Source organism: Oncorhynchus mykiss, chromosome 14, assembly GCF_057628025.1.
Source record: "Oncorhynchus mykiss isolate SJ-2025 chromosome 14, ASM5762802v1, whole genome shotgun sequence".
Taxonomy (NCBI): Eukaryota; Metazoa; Chordata; class Actinopteri; order Salmoniformes; family Salmonidae; genus Oncorhynchus; species Oncorhynchus mykiss.
Genome location: NC_143035.1, coordinates 31,692,501 through 31,711,250, shown reverse-complemented (window position 1 = coordinate 31,711,250; position 18,750 = coordinate 31,692,501). Strand labels below are relative to the sequence as shown.

At 47.5% G+C, this 18,750-nt stretch overlaps 1 protein-coding gene across 1 annotated transcript in view; it reads right to left on the bottom strand.

Moving 5' to 3' along the window:
- Nucleotides 1-762: 762 nt before the first annotated feature.
- LOC110489129 (ephrin-B1) overlaps nt 763-18,750 on the bottom strand; it is a 155,214-nt gene continuing 137,226 nt past the window's right edge. The window contains exons 4-5 of the mRNA XM_036943311.2: nt 13,121-13,255; nt 763-10,182 (exon numbers count right to left, since the gene is read on the bottom strand). Coding sequence (XP_036799206.1) covers nt 9,776-10,182; nt 13,121-13,255 — 542 coding nt within the window. The 3' untranslated portion in view covers nt 763-9,775. The remainder of the gene's footprint in view (nt 10,183-13,120; nt 13,256-18,750) is intronic.

The following is an 18,750-nucleotide window of genomic DNA, read 5'->3' as shown; positions in this document are numbered from 1 at the left end:
GACAGACAGACAGACAGACAGACAGACAGACAGACAGACAGACAGACAGACAGACAGACAGGCAGGCAGGCAGGCAGGCAGGCAGGCAGGCAGGCAGACAGACAGGCAGACAGACAGACAGACAGACAGACAGACAGACAGACAGACAGACAGACAGACAGACAGACAGACAGACAGGCAGACAGACAGACAGACAGACAGACAGGCAGACAGACAGGCAGGCAGACAGACAGACAGACAGACAGACAGACAGACAGACAGACAGACAGACAGACAGACAGACAGACAGACAGACAGACAGGCAGACAGACAGGCAGGCAGACAGACAGGCAGGCAGACAGACAGGCAGGCAGACACTGCGCCTGGAATCTGTCCTTCACCAGCGGAGAACACAGGCTGTCATTTCAGACCAAACAGTGGAAATGCAGAGTGCAACCAATCCGATTGGATAAACTGTGGAATAATGTAATTGTGGAGGACAGAGAGGCAGAGAGGGGTAGATATGATGATGACTTACTATGCACAGAGGCGTATCAGACTGGCCCTCCTCAAAAATATGTATTTATAAAGTGTGTGTGTGAACCTTGAGTGTGTCTCAAATCTGACTAATGTGTCAGAACAGACCCATCTGTTCACCACTCACCCCAGGGTGTGTGTGTGTGTGTGTGTGTGTGTGTGTGTGTGACGTAGAACATGTCAGTGAGTGCACTTTGAGAGGAGATGGGGTGACTATTCTATTGAAAAACTACAATCCCACAAACATTTTCCACAGGGAAAAAATCTTTATCAATATGCGATTTCCAAACTGGTGGACCTTTATCATGGTAGCTGGTGGTAATGGGAATACTCTGGGATGCAGCAAAGTGAATGGCATAAATAAACCATACAGTGGTGAGGGAAACCAGGTTAACAACATGTACATTGAACATAACACTGTGGCTTAAACAATAGTAGAAATCAGTGCTACTCTGAATGTGACAAAACCATAGTCTAATGTGAACTACTGAGATAGAAGGAGGGAGGGAGATAGAGGAGGGGGGTCAAGGGAGGAAATCTAGGGAACTCACAGAGATAGTGGAACATCATAGTCTCCACAATAACTAAGTGCCGTGTCTGACAGTGACTGGGTATACAGTGGCTTGTGAAAGTACTTGGCATTTCTTCCTAAACTCAGCAAAAAAAGAAACGTCCTCTCACTGTCAACTGCGTTTATTTACAGCACACTTAACATGTGTAAATATTTGTATGAACATAACAACAAGATTCAACAACTGAGAAATAAACTGAACAAGTTCCACAGACATGTTGTTACGCCCTGACCTTAGAGATCCTTTTTATTCTCTCATTTGGGTAGGTCAGGGTGTGACTAGGGTGGGCAATCTATGTGTTCTATTTCTTTGTTGGCCGGGTGTGGTTCCCAATCAGAGGCAGCTGTACCACATGAGGGAGGAGGATGTCTTCCCTGTAACGCACAGCACAGCGTTGAGATTGCCTGCAATGACAACAAGCTCAGTCCGATGATACTGTGACACAGCGTCCCAGACCATGACAGACCCTCCACCTTCAAATCGATCCCGCTCCAGAGTACAGGCCTCGGTGTAACGCTCATTCCTTTGGTGATAAACGCGAATACGACCATCACCCCTGGTGAGACAAAACTGCAACTCGTCAATGAAGAGCACTTTTTGCCAGTCCTGTCTGATTCAGCAACGGTGGGTTTGTGACCATAGGCGATGTTGTTGCTGGTGATATCTGGTGAGGACCTGCCTTACTACAACAGGCCTACAAGCCCTCAGTCCAGTGTCTCTCAGCCTATTGCAGACAGTCTGAGCACTGATGGAGGGATTGTGCATTCCTGGTGTAACTCGAGCAGTTGTTGTTGCCATCCTGTACCTGTCCCACAGGTTTAATGTTCGGATGAACTGATCCCGCGCAGGTGTTGTTACATGTGGTCTGCCACTGTGAGGACGATCAGCTGTCCGTCCTGTCTCCCTGTAGCGCTGTCTTAGGCGTCTCACAGTACGGACATTGCAATTTATTGCCCTGGCCAAATCTGCAGTCCTTATGCCTTCTTGCAGCATGCCTATGGCACGTCCACACAGATGAGCAGGGACCCTGGGCATCTTTCTTTTGGCGTTTTGAGAGTCAGTTGAAAGGCCTCTTTAGTGTCCTAAGTTTTCATAACTGTGACCTTAATTGCCTACCGTCTGTAAGCTGTTAGTGTCTTAACGACCGTTCCACTGGTGCATGTTCATTAATTGTTTATGGTTCATTAAACAAGCATGGGAAACAGTGTTAAAATCCAATGAAAATCTGTGAAGTTATTTGGATTTTCACTAATTACCTTTGAAAGACAGGGTCCTGAAAAAGGGATGTTTCTTTTTTGCTGAGTTTATTTTGTTGCCTTAGAACATGGAATTAAAATAAAACAAATTTTTAGGAGTTTGTATCATTTGATTTACACAACATGCCTATCATTTTCAAGATGCAAAATATTTTTATTGTGAAACAAGCAAGAAATAAGACAGAACAACTAGAGCTTGTATAACTATTCACCCCCCCAAAGTCAATACTTTGTAGCGCCACCTTTTGCGGCAATTACAGCTGCAAGTCTCTTGGGGTATGTCTCTATAAGCTTGGCACATCGAGCCACTGGCAAATTTTCCCATTCTTCAAGGCAAAACTGCTCCAGCTCCTTCAAGTAGGATGGGTTCCACTGGTGTAGAGCAATCTTTAAGTCATACCACAGATTCTCAATTGGATTGATGTCTGGGCTTTGACTAGGCCATTCCAAGACATTTAAATGTTTCCCCCTAAACTACTCAAGTGTTGCTTTAGCAGTATGCTTAGGATCATTGTCCTGCTGTAAGGTGAACCTCCTTCCCAGTCTCAAATCTCTGGAAGACTGAAACAGGTTTCCCTCAAGAATTTCCCTGTATTTAGCGCCGTCCATCATTCATTCAATTCTGACCAGTTTCCCAGTCCCTGCCGATGAAAAAAATCCCCACAGCATGATGTTGCCACCACCATGCTTCTCTGTGGGGATGGTATTCTCGGGGTGATGAGAGGTGATGAGAGGTGTTGGGTTTGTGCCAGACGTAGTGTTCATCTTGATGGCCAAAATGCTACATTTCAGTCTCATCTGACTAGAGTACCTTCTTCCATATGTTTGGGGAGTCTCCCACATGCCATTTGGTGAACACTTTTTTATTTATTGCCACTCTTCTGTAAAGCCCAGCTCTGTGGAGTGTACGGCATAAAGTGCCTCCAATCTCCGCTGTGGATCTTTGCAGCTCCTTCAGGGTTATCTTTGGTCTCTTTGTTGCTTCTCAGATTAATGCTCTCCTTGCCTGGTCTGTGAGTTTTGATGGGCGGCCCTCTCTTGGCAGGTTTGTTGTGGTGCCATATTCTTTCCATTTTCTCATAATGGATTTAATGGTGCTCTGTGGGATGTGCAAAGTTTCAGATATTTTTTTAGAACTCAACCCTGATCTGTACTTCTCCACAACTTTGTCCCTGACCTGTTTGGAGAGCTCATTGGTCTTCATGGTGCTGCTTGCTTGGTGGTGCCCCTTGCTTACTGGTGTTGCAGACTCTGGGGCCTTTCAGAACAGGTGTATATTTTCTGAGATCATGTGACCGATCATGTGACAATTAGTTGCACACAGTTGGACTTTATTTAACACATTTTATGACTTCTGAAGGTAATTGGTTGCACTAGATTTTATTTAGGGAATTCATAGCAAAGGGGATGAATACATATGCACAAACCAGTTTTCAGGGTTTTTTTCCGTAATTTTTTCTTGAAACATGTTATTTTATCATTTCACTTCAGCAATTTGGACTATTTTGTGTATTTCCATTACATTAAAAAATTAAAATCCATTTAAATTACAGGTTGTAATGCAACAAAATAGGAAAAATGCCAAGGGGGATGAATACTTTTGCAAGGCACTGTATATTGAGCCACAGCCATTCACCCTCTCAGTTATTATTTTAGCCACAGCCATTCACCCTCTCAGTTATTATTTTAGCCACAGCCATTTACCCTCTCAGTTATTATTTTAGCCACAGCCATTCACCCTCTCAGTTATTATTTTAGCCACAGCCATTTACCCTCTCAGTTATTATTTTAGCCACAGCCATTCACCCTCTCAGTTATTATTTTAGCCACAGCCATTTACCCTCTCAGTTATTATTTTAGCCACAGCCATTTACCCTCTCAGTTATTATTTTAGCCACAGCCATTTACCCTCTCAGTTATTATTTTAGCCACAGCCATTTACCCTCTCAGTTATTATTTTAGCCACAGCCATTTACCCTCTCAGTTATTATTTTAGCCACAGCCATTTACCCTCTCAGTTATTATTTTAGCCACAGCCATTTACCCTCTCAGTTATTATTTTAGCCACAGCCATTTACCCTCTCAGTTATTATTTTAGCCACAGCCATTCACCCTCTCAGTTATTATTTTAGCCACAGCCATTTACCCTCTCAGTTATTATTTTAGCCACAGCCATTCACCCTCTCAGTTATTATTTTAGCCACAGCCATTTACCCTCTCAGTTATTATTTTAGCCACAGCCATTCACCCTCTCAGTTATTATTTTAGCCACAGCCATTTACCCTCTCAGTTATTATTTTAGCCACAGCCATTCACCCTCTCAGTTATTATTTTAGCCACAGCCATTTACCCTCTCAGTTATTATTTTAGCCACAGCCATTCACCCTCTCAGTTATTATTTTAGCCACAGCCATTCACCCTCTCAGTTATTATTTTAGCCACAGCCATTTACCCTCTCAGTTATTATTTTAGCCACATCCATTCACTGTCTTAATTACTATCCATATCAAAGCTGTGGGCTCCGCTCCACTTCACTGACTGTTTTCTGTGCAGCGAGAATCTCTCGGTTCTGTTAAATGCTGATGAGGAACATGACTCTGAAGCCTGCTGTAAATACATGAGCCGAAATGCAAGTAGATTCCTAGCCCGTGTGAACGTTAGATCTGAAAGCATTGGATTAGCAGTATGTTAAACCCTGTAGCGCATCTTGTCTTTTGATAGGCTAGCTGGAATTGTTGCCATAATGCTTACTGTCTCTGTGACACCCTTTCAGTTCAGATCTGTGTACGGACTGTCTGTCTAGGGGAAGTGTGTAGGGTATAGGGGTTAGGGCTAGGGGTCGATCTGGGATTGGTCAATGAAATAAGAATGGACTGATGCGTTACAATACTGGACACTTCAGATGACCAGACCATGTGACCTGAACTGGACATCTCTTGTTTTACTCAAATTTTAAAAAACAAACATTTAAAAAGAACATTGACAAAATGCAAGGATTCATACAAAACACACTTTTTTAAAAAGACAACTAATTTACAAAACATTCTCCATCACAAAAACCGAGTGAAATGTTTTAGGAGAGCAGTGCTCGGGTGAAATGACTAGCCACATTATTTACACGTTTGCTTCATTTTTGGCCAGATCATTTAGAACACTAACAGATCACACCAACGAAGAAGAAAAGAATGAAGAAATGGTTTGGTGGTGGTGACAGTGTGATGAGGTAGAACATAACTAAAAGACTGTTTGTGCCATCATGCTAATCCCTGCCACTCACAGACACTCAGGATTCTCCTCACTATCTGTCTCAACTCAGTCTATTCTGTCTGAAGTACTACTAGTTGGTATATGGCAGACAGAGTCCATGATTCATCTATTTGTCAATTTCCAAGCATTCTCTACGCTATGGGACTACTTCGCCCAATGCAGACCGCAGACACACACAGGCGCTGAAGTTAATCCTGACTGTTCTGTGCGATAGCTGAACCTGGAATTTCCTGTGACTGAACACCTTGAGTGTGGAATATACTTCCTCTTTCTACCTACCTCCCTCCCTCCCTCTCTTTTTCTCCCTCCCTCCCTCTCTCCCTCCCTCCCTCCCTCCCTCCCTCGCTCTCTCTCTCTCTCTCTCTCCCTCCCTCTCTCTATTTCTGTCTGTCTCCTGCCCTCTATCTTTCTTTCTCTCTCTCTCTCTATGCATCAACTCTCTCTCTTTTTTATCTGGCTGTGGTTTCATCAGTGTGAACACCTTGAGTAATAGAATTTAGGAATATTCAGCACTTCATTTTTACTGGAGCACAACTAGAAGAGGAGGATAAAAGGATAACCAATACCATGCCTCTCCTCTCCTCTCCTCTCCTCTCCTCTCCTCTCCCCTCCCCTCCTCTCCTCTCCTCTCCTCTCCTCTCCTCTCCTCTCCTCTCCTCTCCTCCTCTCTTCTCCTCTCTTCCTCCTGTTCTGTCCTCCTCCCTCATCCTTGAGCTGTCCTCTGTTATTCTCTTCATGGCTTGTGCGTACGTGGGTGCCCATGTGTGTGTGTGTTGGCTTGTTGATTAGTCATGCTGTGTGAGTGCTACTGAGTCATTCACACACTGGCCAACCCTCCACAGGCCTGGAGAAACACACACACTGGACAACAACTCAACAGGCCCACTCATCTTTCTCCTTTAGTTCCATCTTACTGACTTCTCTTCCGTTAGTCACATGACTATCTCTTTTAACAAAACTCCGCCCCCCACACACTCCAAAGTCTCAGACATACACATCCCTAAAGAAAGGTAATAAATACCTGGAGCATGGCTAACATCCTATCAGGCTGGTGGAATATCACACACACACACACACACACACACACACACACACACACACACACACACACACACACACACACACACACACACACACACACACACACACACACACACACACACACACACACACACACACACACACACACACACACACACACACACACACACACACACACACACACACACACACACACACACACACACAGACGCAGAGCCTGTCCATAAACAGTACAGACCCAGGTAATCTCCATGGGAAAATGAGAGGGTGATGGTGTTGGTGAAAGAGTGGAGGAAACAGTGAGATCTTAGCTTCTTGTGTATTTGTAGGGAAATCTACCAAACACAACAGGTCTGTGGAGTGATGCAGGATCATACTACAGACAGTAAGGCAGACAGTGGAGGTGTGAGGAAGAGACAGTAGAGGTGTGAGGGGAGAGACAGTAGAGGTGTGAGGAAGAGACAGTAGAGGTGTGAGGAAGAGACAGTAGAGGTGTGAGGGGAGAGACAGTAGAGGTGTGAGGAAGAGACAGTAGAGGTGTGAGGAAGAGACAGTAGAGGTGTGAGGGGAGAGACAGTAGAGGTGTTAGGGGTGAGACAGTAGAGGTGTGAGGGGAGAGACTGTAGAGGTGTGGGGGAGAGACAGTAGAGGTGTGAGGGAGAGACAGTAGAGGTGTGAGGGGTGAGACAGTAGAGGTGTGAGGGGAGAGACAGTAGAGGTGTGAGGGGAGAGACAGTAGAGGTGTGAGGGGAGAGACAGTAGAGGTGTGAGGGAGAGACAGTAGAGGTGTGAGGGAGAGACAGTAGAGGTGTGAGGGTGAGACAGTAGAGGTGTGAGGGAGAGACAGTAGAGCTGTGAGGGTGAGACAGTAGAGGTGTGAGGGTGAGACAGTAGAGGTGTGAGGGGAGAGAGGAACACACTGTCTGGTACCTGAGCTATCTGGATCCCCAGCAGAGGCCTGACTGACACAAACACACGCACACCAGTGGAGGCTGGTGGGAGTAGCTATAGGAGGATGGGCTCATTGTAATGGCTGGAATGGAATCAATGGAACGGAGTCAAACATGGCTTCCATAAGTTTGATGTGTTTACCTCTGTTCCATCTATTCCATTCCAGCCATTACAATGAGCCCATCCTCCTATAGCTACTCCCACCAGCCTCCACTGGCGCTTGAGTTGACTACTGAAGTGTGGTGTGTTGGTCTAGTAATTACTAAACTGTGCTGTGTAGTGATAGTAGTGTAGTGGAAGATACTAAACCCAGAGCACAAGTATCACAACCACACAACAACAGAAGGGTATGGTAGGTAAAGAAAGGTGTGGTCAGTTCAGAAAGGTGTGGTCAGTTCAGAACGGTGTGGTCAGTTCAGAAGGGTGTGGTCAGTTCAGAACGGTGTGGTAAGTTCAGAACGGTGTGGTCAGTTCAGAAGGGTGTGACCTTGTTAAAGAGAGGATCAATACTGGGGGGTGTGATGTCACATAGTGAGGACAGGAGGAGAGGACAGGAGGTTAGAGGACAGGAGGAGAGGACAGGAAGTGTGGACAGGAGAATAGAGGACAGGAGAATGGAGGACAGGAGGAGAGGACAGGAAGTTAGAGGACAGGAGGAGAGGACAGGAAGTGTGGACAGGAGAATAGAGGACAGGAGAATGAAGGACAGGAGGAGAGGACAGGAGGTTAGAACAGGAGGAGAGGACAGGAGGAGAATAGAGGACATGAGGTTAGAGGACAGGAGGAGAGGACAGGAGGAGAATAGAGGACAGGAGGTTAGAGGACAGGAGTAGAGGACAGGAGAATAGAGGACAGGAGAATAGAGGACAGGAGGAGAGGACAGGAGAATAGAGGACAGGAGAATAGAGGACAAGAGGAGAGGACAGGAGAATAGAGGACAGGAGAATAGAGGACAGGAGGTTAGAGGACAGGAGGAGAGGACAGGAGGTGAGGACAGGAGGTTAGAGGACAGGAGGAGAGGACAGGAGAATAGAGGACAGGAGGTTAGAGGACAGGAGGAGAGGACAGGAGAATAGAGGACAGGAGGTTAGAGGACAGGAGGTGAGGACAGGAGAATAGAGGACAGGAGGTTAGAGGACAGGAGGAGAGGACAGGAGAATAGAGGACAGGAGGTTAGAGGACAGGAGGAGAGGACAGGAGGTGAGGACAGGAGAATAGAGGACAGGAGAATAGAGGAAAGGAGGAGAGGACAGGATGAGAGGACAGGAGGTGAGGACAGGAGAATAGAGGACAGGAGGTTAGAGGACAGGAGGACAGAGGAAAGGAGGAGAGGACAGGAGGAGAGGACAGGAAGTGAGGACTGGAGAATAGAGGACAGGAGCTTAGAGGACAGGAGGACAGAGGAAAGGAGCAGAGGACAGGAGGTGAGGACAGGAGGATAGAGGACAGGAGGTTAGAGGACAGGAGGATAGAGGACAGGAAGATAGAGGACAGGAGGTTAGAGGACAGGAGCTTAGAGGACAGGAGGTTAGAGGACAGGAAGATAGAGGACAGGAGGTTAGAGGACAGGAGGTTAGAGGACAGGAGGTTAAAGGACAGGAGGTTAGAGGACAGATGGTTAGAGGACAGGAGGTTAGAGGACAGGAGGTTAGAGGACAGGAGGATAGAGGACAGGAGGATAGAGGACAGGAGGATAGAGGACAGGAGGATAGAGAACAGGAGGTCAGAAGACAGGAGGTTAGAAGACAGGAGGACAGAGGGTAAAACATCACACTATAGCGCCAAACAACAAGATTAAATGTATTGGACAGTTTCTGTCAGTCCAGTTTTTCTGGATCAGTCCATGGTCCACTGTCAGGCGTCTTCTCCTTAGGTCAGTAGGTGGTTGAACAACATGGGCTTGTTAAAAGCCAAGTCCTCAGGTTAAAATAAAACGTTAGTCCACTGGTAGAATAATCAATCGCTCCTATCCTTCTCTCTTCAACTCACACTGTATGTAGAGTAATCAATCGCTCCTATCCTTCTCTCTTCAACTCACACTGTATGTAGAGTAATCAATCGCTCCTATCCTTCTCTCTTCAACTCACACTGTATGTAGATGTTCATATGCTTTTCTCCATTTAGGTGCTCCTCCTCTCTCAGACCTGGTAATAAATGTTCTCTCCTCCTCTCTCAGACTTTATAATAAATGTTTGCTGGGCTCTGCGGAGGCATCTCCTGTACGATATAAACAGGGTGTCCGTAGTCACCGCTCACTTTCTCGTAGTGAGGGCAGTAGTTATTCTCTGTCCTCAGCGGGATGATGATGTCACTGGGTTCCGTTCCGGCTGTGCCCCCGCTGCCAGGCAGCTTGTTCTGATTGGACAGCGTGCTGAGTGACAGGGCGGAAGGGTGGGGCTGAGCGTGAGAGTGCTTCCGGGATCTCTTCCTCATCTTGATGAGCAGGATGATGAGGAAGAGGATGAGGAGGAGGAAGATGATGCAGCCGGCTCCGATGGCTGAGAACACAGCGACCTTTGACCCCAGGATGCCGTCACTGCTGCTGGAGCCTCCTGACCTGTTGTCCTGGTTTATAGAGTCTGGAGGAGGGAGGGGAAGAGAGAGGGGGGGAGCGAAAGAAGGGGGGGGGGGGAAGAGTGAGTTTGTACAATGCGACCCATCGTGCATTCAAATACAGAAATATATGTATATGATTATTGTTTTATAGCTTAACGAAATGAGGCCAGGGGCCAGGGCCAGGGGACGGGCCAGGGAACGGGCCAGGGGCTAATCCAGGGGAGAGTCCAGGGGAGAGTCCAGGGGAGAGGCCAGGGGAGAGGCCAGGGGACAGGCCAGGGGACAGGCCAGGGGAGAGGACAGGGGAGAGGCCAGGAGACAGGCCAGGGGAGAGGCCAGGGAACAGGCCAGGGAACAGGCCAGGGGGTAGGCCAGGGGACAGGCCAGGGGAGAGGCCAGGGGAGAGGCCAGGAGACAGACCAGGGGACAGGCCAGGGGACAGGCCAGGGGAGAGGCCAAGTGAGAGGCCAGGGTAGAGAACAGGCCAGGGGACAGGCTAGGAAACAGGCCAGGGGAGAGGCCAAGTAAGAGGCCAGGGTAGAGAACAGGCCAGGGAAGATACGCACATCTGACTCTGTTTCATTTCTTTGTGTAGGGGGGTGAGAGGGGGTGAGAGGGGGGTGGGAGGGGATGAGAGGGGATGAGAGGGGGTAAGAGGGGGTGAGAAGGGGTGAGAGGGGGTTGGGAAGGACGGTTACTGAGAAAAAAAGAGTGACTCGCTCCTCAAGTGACTGAAATCGGAGCAGAATCAAATCTGTTTCCCATGTACAGTGGGGCAAAAAAGTATTTAGTCAGCCACCAATTGTGCAAGTTCTCCTACTTAAAACTTAACTTGTTATCAGTATAAAAGACACCTGTCCACAACCTCAAACAGTCACACTCCAAACTCCACTATGGCCAAGACCAAAGAGCGGTCAAAGGACACCAGAAACAAAATCGTAGACCTGCACCAGGCTCGGAAGACTGAATCTGCAATAGGTAAGCAGCTTGGTTTGAAGAAATCAACTGTGGGAGCAATTATTAGGAAATGGAAGACATACAAGACCACTGATAATCTCCCTCGATCTGGGGCTCCACGCAAGATCTCACCCCGTGGAATCAAAATGATCACAAGAACGGTGAGCAAAAATCCCAGAACCACACGGGGGGACCTAGTGAATTACCTGCAGAGAGCTGGGACCAAAGTAACAAAGCCTACCATCAGTAGCACACTACGCCGCCAGGGATTCAAATCCTGCAGTGCCAGACGTGTCCCCCTGCTTAAGCCAATACATGTCCAGGCCCGTCTGAAGTTTGCTAGAGAGCATTTGGATGATCCAGAAGAAGATTGGGAGAATGTCATATGGTCAGATGAAACCAAAATATAACTTTTTGGTAAAAACTCAACTCGTCGTGTTTGGAGGACAAAGAATGCTGAGTTGCATCCAAAGAACACCATACCTACTGTGAAGCATGGGGGTGGAAACATCATGCTTTGGGGCTGTTTTTCTGCAAAGGGACCAGGACGACTGATCCGTGTAAAGGAAAGAATGAATGGGGCCATGTATCGTGAGATTTTGATTGAAAACCTCCTTCCATCAGCAAGGGCATTGAAGATGAAACGTGGCTGGGTCTTTCAGCATGACAATGATCCCAAACACACCGCCCGGGCAACGAAGGAGTGGTTTCGTAAGAAGCATTTCAAGGTCCTGGAGTGGCCTAGCCAGTCTCCAGATCTCAACCCCATAGAAAATCTTTGGAGGGAGTTGAAGGTCTGTGTTGCCCAGCAACAGCTCCAAAACATCACTGCTCTAGAGGAGATCTGCATGGAGGAATGGGCCAAAATACCAGCAACAGTGTGTGAAAACCTTGAAGACTTACAGAAAACGTTTGACCTCTGTCATTGCCAACAAAGGGTATACAACAAAGTATTGAGATAAACTTTTGTTATTGACCAAATACTTATTTTCCACCATAATTTGCAAATAAATTCATATAAAATCCTACAATTTGTTTTTCTGGATTTTTTTTCTCATTTTGTCTGTCATAGTTGAAGTGTACCTATGATGAAAATTACAGGCTTCTCTCATCTTTTTAAGTGGGAGAACTTGCACAATTGGTGGCTGACTAAATACTTTTTTGCCCCACTGTATATCAGCAGCTGCTGCCAGGAATCTCTCTCAGTCACTTTCTCCCTGTCCACACTTCTCTCTCCACCTTCTCTCTCTACCTTCTCTCTCTACCTTCTCTCTATACCTTCTCTCTCTCTACCTTCTCTCTCTCTACCTTCTCTCTCTACTTCTCTCTCTACCTTCTCTCTCTACTTCTCTCTCCTCTCTCCACCTTCTCTCTCTACCTTCTCTCTATACCTTCTCTATCTACTTCTCTCTCTCCTTCTCTCTCTACCTTCTCTCTCTACTTCTCTCTACCTTCTCTCTCTACTTCTCTCTCTCTCATTCTCTCTCTACCTTCTCTCTCCTTCTCTCTCTACCTTCTCTCTCTCTCCTTCTCTCTCTACCTTATCTCTCTCCTTCTCTCTCTACTTTCTCTCTCTACCTTCTCTCTCTACCTTCTCTCTCTCTCATTCTCTCTCTCCTTCTCTCTCTACCTTCTCTCTCTCCTCTCTCTACCTTTTCTCTCTACCTTCTCTCTCTCCTCTCTACCTTTTCTCTCTACCTTCTCTCTCTCCTTCTCTCTCTACCTTCTCTCTCTACCTTCTCTCTCCTTCTCTTTCTACTTTCTCTCTCTCCTTCTCTCTCTACCTTCTCTCTCTCCTTCTCTCTCTACCTTCTCTCTCTACCTTCTCTCTCTACCTTCTCTCTCTCCTTCCCTCTCTCCTCTCTCCTTCTCTCTCTACCTTCTCTCTCTCCTTCTCTCTCTACCCACACTTTTCATGGGGTCGATATTCTTTAGGTCCTATTTGTTCTGTAAGGTTCAGCTGGGTTCTGTCAGGTTCTAATGGGGTTAGGGATGTTATCTCACCAGTGTTGCCTGGCTCTCCTGCCCCAGGCAGCAGGTTGTCCTCAGGGCTAGGACTGAAGTCTCCTCCCAGACTGTTGTCGTTCTCTCTCTCTGGTTCCTCTGGTAATACAGGGTCTGGTAGAACAGTGTTGGGGTCTGAAACATAGGACACCGTGATAAATATCTCTGTATGATAGTAATACACAGAGACACACACATATGCACACAAGCGCAAACACTCAGCAGTCTAGGGGACAGAACACACTGACATGGCAGAATGAGGTTAAGAAAATTATATATTTGGTTTTTATTGTTATTCATTATTCATATCTGTAAAAGGCCATAATATGTCTTATTTATATGTCTGGCTTTAACATTACTGCTGACTAAAGGAGAGCAGAGGAGAGAAGAGAAGAGGAGAGGAGAGGAGAGGAGAGGAGAGGAGAGGAGAGAAGAGGAGAGGAGAGGAGAGGAGAGGAGAGAAGAGGAAAAGAGAGGAGAGGAGAGGAGAGGAGAGGAAAAGAGAGGAGAGGAGAGGAGAGGAGAGAAGAGAAGAGGAGAGGAGAGGAGAGGAGAAGAGAGGAGAGGAGAGGAGAGGAGAGGAGAGAAGAGAAGAGGAGAGGAGAGGAGAGGAGAGGAGAGGAGAGGAGAGGAGAGAAGAGAAGAGGAAAAGAGAGGAGAGGAGAGGAGAGAAGAGGAAAAGAGAGGAGAGGAGAGCAGAGGAGAGGAGAGCAGAGGAGAGGAGAGGAAAAGAGAGGAGAGGAGAGGAGAGGAGAGAAGAGAAGAAGAGAGGAGAGGAGAGGAGAAGAGAGGAGAGGAGAGGAGAGGAGAGGAGAGGAGAGGAGAGGAGAGGAGAGGAGAGGAAAAGAGAGGAGAGGAGAGGAGAGGAGAGGAAAAGAGAGGAGAGGAGAGGAGAGGAGAGAAGAGAAGAGGAGAGGAGAGGAGAGGAGAAGAGAGGAGAGGAGAGGAGAGGAGAGAAGAGGAGAGGAGAGGAGAGGAGAGGAGAGAAGAGAAGAGGAAAAGAGAGGAGAGGAGAGGAGAGAAGAGGAAAAGAGAGGAGAGGAGAGCAGAGGAGAGCAGAGGAGAGGAGAGGAAAAGAGAGGAGAGGAGAGGAGAGGAGAGAAGAGAAGAGGAGAGGAGAGGAGAGGAGAAGAGAGGAGAGGAGAGGAGAGGAGAGGAGAGGAGAGGAGAGAAGAGGAGAGGAGAGGAGAGGAGAGGAGAGGAAAAGAGAGGAGAGGAGAGGAGAGGAAAGGAGAGAAGAGGAAAAGAGAGGAGAGGAGAGGAGAGGAAAAGAGAGGAGAGGAGAGGAGAGGAAAAGAGAGGAGAGGAGAGGAAAAGAGAGGAGAGGAGAGGAGAGGAGAGGAGAGGAAAAGAGAGGAGAGGAGAGGAGAGCAGAGGAGAGAAGAGGAGAGGAGAGGAGAGGAGAGGAGAGGAGAGGAGAGGAGAGGAGAGGAGAGGAGAGGAGAGGAGAGGAGAGGAGAGGAGAGGAGAGGAGTTTGAGGATAAGTCAGCTCTAAAGATAATAGTGTTCATAGAGGGAACAGTTGGTTTATATCTCTAACTGTTGTAGAGGGAACAGTTGGTTTATATCAATCTAACTGTTGTAGAGGGAACAGTTGGTTTATCAATCTAACTGTTGTAGAGGGAACAGTTGGTTTATCAATCTAACTGTTGTAGAGGGAACAGTTGGTTTATATCTCTAACTGTTGAAGAGGGAACAGTTGGTTTATATCTCTAACTGTTGTAGAGGGAACAGTTGGTTTATCAATCTAACTGTTGTAGAGGGAACAGTTGGTTTATCAATCTAACTGTTGTAGAGGGAACAGTTGGTTTATATCTCTAACTGTTGAAGAGGGAACAGTTGGTTTATCAATCTAACTGTTGTAGAGGGAACAGTTGGTTTATCAATCTAACTGTTGTAGAGGGAACAGTTGGTTTATCAATCTAACTGTTGTAGAGGGAACAGTTGGTTTAAATCTCTAACTGTTGTAGAGGGAACAGTTGGTTTATATCAATCTAACTGTTGTAGAGGGAACAGTTGGTTTATCAATCTAACTGTTGTAGAGGGAACAGTTGGTTTATCAATCTAACTGTTGTAGAGGGAACAGTTGGTTTAAATCTCTAACTGTTGTAGAGGGAACAGTTGGTTTATCAATCTAACTGTTGTAGAGGGAACAGTTGGTTTATATCTCTAACTGTTGAAGAGGGAACAGTTGGTTTATCAATCTAACTGTTGTAGAGGGAACAGTTGGTTTATCAATCTAACTGTTGTAGAGGGAACAGTTGGTTTATCAATCTAACTGTTGTAGAGGGAACAGTTGGTTAATCAATCTAACTGTTGTAGAGGGAACAGTTGGTTAATCAATCTAACTGTTGTAGAGGGAACAGTTGGTTTATATCTCTAACTGTTGTAGAGGGAACAATTGGTTCATCAATCAACAGTTGGTTCAATCAACCATGTCTATGTGTCTAAGACAGGACTGGACCGTGTCTACGTGTCTAAGACAGGACTGGACTGTGTCTACGTGTCTAAGGCAGGACTGGACCGTGTCCAGGTGTCTAAGGCAGGACTGGACCGTGTCTACTTGTCTAAGACAGGACTGGACCGTGTCTACGTGTCTAAGACAGGACTGGACCGTGTCTACGTGTCTAAGGAAGGACTGGACCGTGTCCAGGTGTCTAAGGCAGTACTGGACCGTGTCTACGTGTCTAAGACAGGACTGGACCGTGTCTACGTGTCTAAGGCAGGACTGGACCGTGTCCAGGTGTCTAAGGCAGGACTGGACCGTGTCTATGTGTCTAAGACAGGACTGGACCGTGTCTACGTGTCTAAGACAGGACTGGACCGTGTCTATGTGTCTAAGACAGGACTGGACCGTGTCCAGGTGTCTAAGACAGGGCTGGACCTTGTCTACGTGTCTAAGGCAGGACAGGACCGTGTCTATGTGTCTAAGGCAGGACTGGACCGTGTCTATGTGTCTAAGGCAGGACAGGACCGTGTCCAGGTGTCTAAGGCAGGACAGGACCGTGTCCAGGTGTCTAAGGCAGTACTGGACCGTGTCCAGGTGTCTAAGGCAGGACAGGACCATGTCCAGGTGTCTAAGGCAGGACTGGACCGTGTCTATGTGTCTAAGACAGGACTGGACCGTGTCTATGTGTCTAAGACAGGACTGGACCGTGTCTATGTGTCTAAGACATGACTGGAACGTGTCCAGGTGTCTAAGGCAGGACAGGACCGTGTCCAGGTGTCTAAGGCAGGACTGGACCGTGTCTATGTGTCTAAGACAGGACTGGACCGTGTCCAGGTGTCTAAGGCAGGACAGGACCGTGTCTATGTGTCTAAGGCAGGACTGGACCGTGTCTATGTGTCTAAGACAGGACTGGACCGTGTCTACGTGTCTAAGATAGGACTGGACCGTGTCTATGTGTCTAAGACAGGACTGGACCGTGTCTACGTGTCTAAGGCAGGACAGGACCATGTCTATGTGTCTAAGACAGGACTGGACCGTGTCTATGTGTCTAAGACAGGACTGGACCGTGTCTATGTGTCCAAGACAGGACTGGACCGTGTCCAGGTGTCTAAGACAGGACTGGACCGTGTCCAGGTGTCTAAGGCAGGACAGGACCGTGTCCAGGTGTCTAAGGCAGGACTGGACCGTGTCCAGGTGTCTAAGGCAGGACAGGACCGTGTCCAGGTGTCTAAGACAGGACTGGACCGTGTCTATGTGTCTAAGACAGGACTGGACCGTGTCTATGTGTCTAAGACAGGACTGGACCGTGTCCAGGTGTCTAAGGCAGGACAGGACCGTGTCCAGGTGTCTAAGGCAGGACTGGACCGTGTCTATGTGTCTAAGACAGGACTGGACTGTGTCCAGGTGTCTAAGACAGGACAGGACCGTGTCCAGGTGTCTAAGGCAGGACTGGACCGTGTCTATGTGTCTAAGGCAGGACAGGACCGTGTCCAGGTGTCTAAGGCAGGACTGGACCGTGTCTATGTGTCTAAGACAGGACTGGACCGTGTCTATGTGTCTAAGACAGGACTGGACCGTGTCTATGTGTCTAAGACAGGACTGGACCGTGTCCAGGTGTCTAAGGCAGGACAGGACCGTGTCCAGGTGTCTAAGGCAGGACAGGACCGTGTCTATGTGTCTAAGACAGGACTGGACCGTGTCCAGGTGTCTAAGGCAGGACAGGACAGTGTCTATGTGTCTAAGACAGGACAGGACCGTGTCCAGGTGTCAAAGGCAGGACAGGACCGTGTCTATGTGTCTAAGGCAGGACAGGACCGTGTCTATGTGTCTAAGACAGGACTGGACCGTTTCCAGGTGTCTAAGACAGGACTGGACCGTGTCTATGTGTCTAAGACAGGACTGGACCGTGTCTACGTGTCTAAGGCAGGACTGGACCGTGTCTATGTGTCTAAGACAGGACTGGACCGTGTCTATGTGTCTAAGACAGGACTGGACCGTGTCTACGTGTCTAAGGCAGGACAGGACCGTGTCCAGGTGTCTAAGGCAGGACTGGACCGTGTCTACGTGTCTAAGGCAGGACAGGACCGTGTCCAGGTGTCTAAGGCAGGACTGGACCGTGTCTACGTGTCTAAGACAGGACTGGACCGTGTCTACGTGTCTAAGACAGGACTGGACCGTGTCTACGTGTCTAAGACAGGACTGGACCGTGTCTATGTGTCTAAGAAAGGACTGGACCGTGTCTACGTGTCTAAGGCAGGACAGGACCGTGTCTACGTGTCTAAGGCAGGACAGGACCGTGTCCAGGTGTCTAAGGCAGGACAGGACCGTGTCTATGTGTCTAACGCTGGACAGGACCGTGTCCAGGTGTCTAAGGAAGGACAGGACCGTGTCTATGTGTCTAAGGCAGGACAGAACCGTGTCTATGTGTCTAAGGAAGGACTGGACCGTGACAGAAATGGAGGGACAGAGACAGAGACATAGAGAGAGAGAGAGAGAGAGAGAGAGACAGAAATAGAGAGAGAGAAATAGAGAGAGAGAAATAGAGGGACAGAGAGAGAGAGACAGAGAGAGAGAGAGAGACAGAGAGAGAGAGAGAGAGAGAGAGACAGAGAGAGAGACAGAGAGAGAGAAAGAGAGAGAGAGAGAGAGAGAGAGAGAGAGAGAGAGAGAAATAGAGAGAGAGAAATAGAGGGACAGAGACAGAGACATAGAGAGAGAGAGAGAGAGAGAGAGAGAGAGAGAGAGAGACAGAACATTGTTAAAACACTATATATATATAATATGACATTTGTAATGTCTTTACTGTTTTGAAACCTCTGTATGTGTAATGTTTACTGTTAATTTTTGTTGTTTTTCACTTTATATATTCACTTTGTATGTTGTCCACCTCACTTGCTTTGGCAATGTTAACACATGTTTCCCATGCCAATAAAGCCCTTGAATTGAATTGAATTGAATTGACAGAAATAGAGAGAGAGAAATAGAGAGAGAGAGAAATAGAGGGACAGAGAGAGAGAGAGACAGAGAGAGAGAGATAGACAGAGAGAGTGAGAGAGAGAGACAGAGAGAGAGACAGAGAGAGAGAAAGAGACAGAAATAGAGAGAGAGAAATAGAGAGAGAGAAATAGAGGGACAGAGAGAGAGAAAGAGAGAGAGCGAGAGAGAGAGAGAGAGAGAGAC